This window comes from Pteropus vampyrus, unplaced genomic scaffold, assembly GCF_000151845.1.
Source record: "Pteropus vampyrus isolate Shadow unplaced genomic scaffold, Pvam_2.0 Scaffold24, whole genome shotgun sequence".
NCBI lineage: Eukaryota > Metazoa > Chordata > Mammalia > Chiroptera > Pteropodidae > Pteropus > Pteropus vampyrus.
In genome coordinates this window covers 9,553,178-9,558,482 of record NW_011888805.1, presented here as the reverse complement: position 1 = coordinate 9,558,482, position 5,305 = coordinate 9,553,178, and the positions used below count along the sequence as shown (strand labels likewise).

At 50.0% G+C, this 5,305-nt stretch overlaps 1 protein-coding gene across 1 annotated transcript; it reads right to left on the bottom strand.

The window, feature by feature from the left end:
• Positions 1-3,940: 3,940 nt before the first annotated feature.
• Positions 3,941-4,759, bottom strand: OLIG3 (oligodendrocyte transcription factor 3). The gene has a single exon (XM_011356162.1). It carries the CDS (start codon positions 4,757-4,759, stop codon positions 3,941-3,943), a length of 819 nt encoding a protein of 272 aa, XP_011354464.1.
• Between the last annotated feature and the right edge of the window lie 546 nt (positions 4,760-5,305).

Below are 5,305 nucleotides of genomic sequence, written 5' to 3'. Positions count from 1 at the left end.
AGGGAGAGAGGGCCCAACCTAGAAAGAGCAGTTAAATCTTGTTAGCTGAGCGAGACGCGCAGAGAACAACCCCGCCGCCTTCCCTGAGGGAAGGAGCTTTGCAATTTCTGCTCAGTGTATTAGTGGAGGCGACAAAACCCTGCTCCAAACAGCATCTTGAAAAAAAAGTTTGAGGAGACAGAAGGCTTCCTCTTGTAGGAGCTAGGAACCCTTGGGCTTCGTGGGATGCTCAGGCCACCTCTCCCCTCCCCTTTTCGGGATGTAAACCCGAGGCCTCAGAACCCCAGCGATGGGGAGAGGGTCGCTGGGAACAGAAGTCTAGTGGCCTGCTTTTCCTTTCTTAGTGTGACTTTCGCCCGCCCTTGAAGTTTGGTCACTGGCTTACACCGCACCGAATTTTCTAGTGTAGGCTTCTCAAGGTATCTCTGCCCAGGAGGCTTTTGCTGTCCTTTTAACTATAAAGGAAAGTTTATTCTGGAATGAAGGGATCGTTGTATATCCAGATTGAATTAAAAACTGCTTTAAACTTGAGAACTTTGGAGAAAGTGGCAAATTTACAATGCAAAAATACCCGGCCAGATACCGTTCTTATTTTCGCGGCCACGTACTCTTCTTTCTGGCATCAATCATATGAGAAGTTAATGGGAAATGCAAATAAGAGTCGCTTGCAAAGTACCCAGCCGACCAGCTCGCACCGCGGCAAGGTCCTTCCCAGGGAGGCGAGGGGGGATTGTTTCTATCCAATAAATCAAGAAACTCCTGACGACCTGGCTCCCAATCGCCTCTTCCCTTCCGTTCTTGTCCTGTTCTTAAAGCAACCTTTTCTCCCAATCTCCAGTTCAAAGGAGTTTTGTGACCCAGAAAAGAGTTTGGCCTGTTTAGGGGAACTCCTTAACGTTGGAAGCAGGGCTTTTTTTTAAAAAACAAAACAAAACAAAACAAAACTGATTTTGAAGAACTCCGGGTAGAGTTCCTCCGGCTCCAGGTTCCTTTTAGCCCAATTACCTATGGGAGTAGGACTCACAGCTACTTAAATTGACTGTTGGAGATAACTCAAAGGATTCCTGTGCCAGCAGCACGATGTCAAAAGCCAGCATTGCCCTCCCTGGTGTAAGGAGTGTGGCTCTACTCCTTCCAATTTAAGCTCCAGGTCCAGAGAGGGGGCGAAGCCCACCACTAAGCCAGTGGTCAGGCCTCGAGTCTTCTCCCAGGCCCAGGCCTTTGGAAACAGGACTCAAAGAAGCAAGTAGCTTAGGGGAAAGTCGTTTTTCTGATTGATGAAACTTCTCCCTCCCCGCCCCTTTCTAAATAATAAACTCACGGGGTAAGACTGGAGGGCTGCCTTGTGTTGGTTTCAAATAAATCCTCAACAGCTCTTTCCTCGCCCAGAGAAATGAATCACCCTTGGGAAACAAACGATTATTCCCCCATTTGTCTGCCTAAAACCAGAGAAAATAAGCCCCCTCCACAGTAGACCCTCACTTTGGTCTTTCTCCCTGGTACTGGAGGCGCTGAGGGTGGACAAGGAGTAAGAAGAGATGGATGAGAGTAAATTAAATAGAACCAAGACCCACAGAAATGCCCTCGCAGAGAGGGGCAGCACCAGGCAGGCGGTGGGGCACCCAGGAAGGAAAGGGCGCTGCTCCCTATATGTGCTATCCATGCTGAATGCTGGAGAGAGACAGCTCTATTGTCCCCCAGAGGCACCCCTCTTCCCTTGAAGAAGAGCTTAGGCCTCAGCCAATAGGGTGGTGAAGTTACATCTAATGCAGAGGCAAATCCTGGGATGTCATATTTCAGTAAGAGTTCCATTTTCTTTAGTGGGAAATAGAGGCATGTGCTCCTGTTGGGTTATCACTAGAGCTTCATTCCTTGTCCTCTATGAAGAAACAAAACCTTCTTATTGGATTACTTTCATTTATATACACTGTTTGGAACTGTTATGGGATGAGGGGGGAGGGCTGAAGAGAGAAAAGTAATGATTAAAATGACCCTTGTTTTAGCCATCATTTATTTGTGTAGAAGACTTTTCTCTCTTCATTCCCCACTCACTACCTCATATTTCCAAGTAGTTTGTATGCAACTAATGGGACCTTGCAATCTTCTAAGGGAGAAACGAAGGGAGAATCCCGCTATAAATCTGTAGTAGTTGGCCTCACCCCCCACCCTCACCTTACAAAGCGGAGCCCTTTTTCTGAGGGGCTGCTGTCCAGGGAGCAGGCAGGGGCCAGGTATTTGATTATCTTCTAGGACCACTCTTTGTTGACTTTTAAAACAGATACTGCGTTTTAAACTTTTTTTTTTTAAGGTCACATGGTTAAAAGTGAAAAGAAGTTAACTTACTGCTTCATTCTCATCTGTTGCCAACAACAGCCAGAGCAGTAACTACTCTGCCTCATTTCCTGTCACTTTGGGTTTCCAGATTACTTTTTAAAAACCTCAATGGCTGAGTTTATGAGGGTCTGATTACTGCAGGGAAACAAGGAGCTCAGATATCACAAGACTACCAATGTAGACAATGCCCCATTCGAAGTACAATTATTTGTAATAATTAACACCAATTTATCTGACCTCTTTACTTGTAAATGACCAAAGAAAATTCATCCCATCTGCCCACCCATCCAAATCTTTCACCCGGGGCCCAGATACACCTTACTTAGTCCACATGTTCCCTACTACTATTCCCATCTTCAAAAATTTTAGGCAAAGGCAAAGCCAGGATTTAAAGGTTCTTTTTTATTTGAAATCTCATCCAGAAACACTGGTTATTAATAAATATACCATAGTTATCAAGAATATATAAAAATAAAGACAGGTATTGTCTTTGAAGCCCTAACAAAATATTTCAAGCAAATGTTCAGGAAAATAAAAACGGCACCCCTCCCCAAACCACGATAAGTTTCCAAAGCTGATGATAGAGAGAGCCCGCCCGCATGCAGAATAACGGAGCAAGAGGGGGTGGGGCAAGCTAGTGGAAGGAGCCCAGGCTCTGGCAATTGCCCACCCCTACATCAGCAGAAGAAGTTTGGGAATGGAGTTTGAAGGGGTTAAGATGGGAAAAGAAGCACATGTGCGTGAGTTCGGGTCTTTGCACTCTGCCCCCGTTTTCATTTCATACAACCACAGACAGATAAGCGGAGTACTTGGTAGAATTCACTAATAAATCCTTGTTACAAGGAAAATGGCATCACGGCCTGCACAACATGTTCATACAAGATTCATTGAGAAGCGTGCATGCATTCTTTTGACCTACACTGCGTCTTAAGGAAAACCCACATAAGAGATGTCATGCTCTGGACCGAGTTGAGATTCAAAACTTGGGGCCTGCCTCTCTCTCTCTCTCTCTCTCTCTCTCTCTCTCTCTCTCTCTCGATCTCCCTCTCGATCTCCCTCTCTCCCTCTCTCCCTCTCTCTCTCCCTCCCTCTCCTTTGTCTCTAGAAAACAAAACTGTGGAGAGAATAGTGACAATCGGAATTGCACCCATCTCAAGGAAATATTTACATTTGTTTTGCACAAAAGGGATGGTTGTCTTTTCCAAGGTGAGAGAGCACAGAGCCAGAGAAAGCCAACTCTAAAGTCCCTTCGCAAGTTTTTAACTACACCGATCCCGTCTTTATATAACAAATGCAGTTGTGACAAGAGCATATGGCAGTGAGAAATACTGGCGCGGCATGGGGGAAAAGAAGCATGCATGCAAAACACACGACGTCTGGTTTGAGTCCCCCTTCGCTACCACCTAGAACTTGCAATTTGGTTTTGGTCCGTTCCCTCCGAAGGTTAAATGAGGTCTGAGATCGCTCAGCCCAAAGGAGAGGCCGCAGGGCCCCGCGCGCGCCCTCCCGCCCGCCGAGCGCCCGGCCTCCCCCTTCCCTCCGGCCCGGCATTGCGTCCCCCGCTGCCGCTCTCCCCTCATCCTCCGCAACCGGGCCGGCCCGCTGCTCACTTGAGCAAGTCCTTGGACTCGGCGGACAGCCGGGCCATGTTGGCGGAGGACAGAGCGGACAGGTGCGGTGGCGGTGGCATCTGGCAGATGGTGCAGGGGCAGGGTAGCCCGGCCCAGTGCTGGAAGCCGCTGCCCAGCTGCAGTGCGGGTGGTGTGGAGGGCGCCTTGAGCAGCGAATGGGGAGGCCGAATGGTGCCAATGGCGGGCAGCGAGGCAGCGGACAGCGGCGACGAGGCATTGCCCGACGACAGCGCGCCGCCCAGGATGGGGTGCACCGGGTGCACGGCGTTGGCAGCGTGCGCTGGGTGGCCGGCCGAGTGGCCCACGGTCCCGCAGTGGAAAGCCGAGTGGTGGCCCCCGTAGATCTCGCCAACCAACCTCTTCATCTCTTCCAAGGAGCTGGTGAGCATGAGAATGTAGTTTCTGGCCAGCAGGAGAGTGGCGATCTTGGAGAGCTTGCGCACCGAGGGCCCGTGCGCGTAGGGCATGACCTCGCGCAGCCCATCCATGGCGAGATTCAGGTCGTGCATCCGCTTGCGTTCGCGTCCATTGATCTTCAGCCGCAACTGCTGTAGGTCCTGCTCCGACAGCTGCTTCTTGATTTTGTACTTGCTGCTCTCGCCCGCGGCCTTGGCGCCCGCCCGCGAGAGGCTTTCCCCCGGCATCTTCTGCACCATGTCGCCCTGCGTGGACGAGACCGAGTTGAGACGGCTCTCCTGGTGGTGGTGGTGGCGGTGGTGGTGGTCCCTCAGATACATCTCATCCATGTCCGGAGATGAAGCTCTGCTAGAGACAGAGCTTGAATCAGAATTCATTTTATTAGAGGGGATGCGGCCCGACCGTGGGGAGGCTTCAGGCGGGAAATTAAAGAAAATCTTGAATTAAAAAAATAATAATCTGCACAGCTCAGCAACCCACTTCTCAGCGACAAGACATGAGAAGAAAAGCTGAGGCACTGCCTTTCCCCGCCTTTCTCCCTCCCCACTCCCCTCTCTCTGGTTAGGCTGTTTCCTGGACAGCTAGTTTGTGTGTGCTTGAACTAACCTCACTCAGAAAAAGAGGGGCTTTTATAGAGCTGCGGCGGAGAAAAGAGACAAAAGAAACCCTCCTATCTATCCTGCGTTGGTTAGGATGACGTGCCATCATTCAGGGCGGTGCGCTTTGCTGTCCCATTTAGCAAGGATTCCTATTCATATTCATTGTGGGGCCGCCCTGGGACACCTCTGCTCAGAACCGCTAGGAGCCCCCAGGCACAAAACCCTCTGATTGACACACTCACTGCTCCGGCTTACGCCTTCCTGATTTTTTTAAAAACTTGCCTCCACCCCCATCCCCCTTCCCAATTTCCCTAACCAAATCAC

What these genes read in the sequence shown, in the direction of transcription:
- OLIG3 (XM_011356162.1), bottom strand. Translation starts at nt 4,759, where the DNA reads ATGAATTCTGATTCAAGCTCTGTCTCTAGCAGAGCTTCATCTCCGGAC.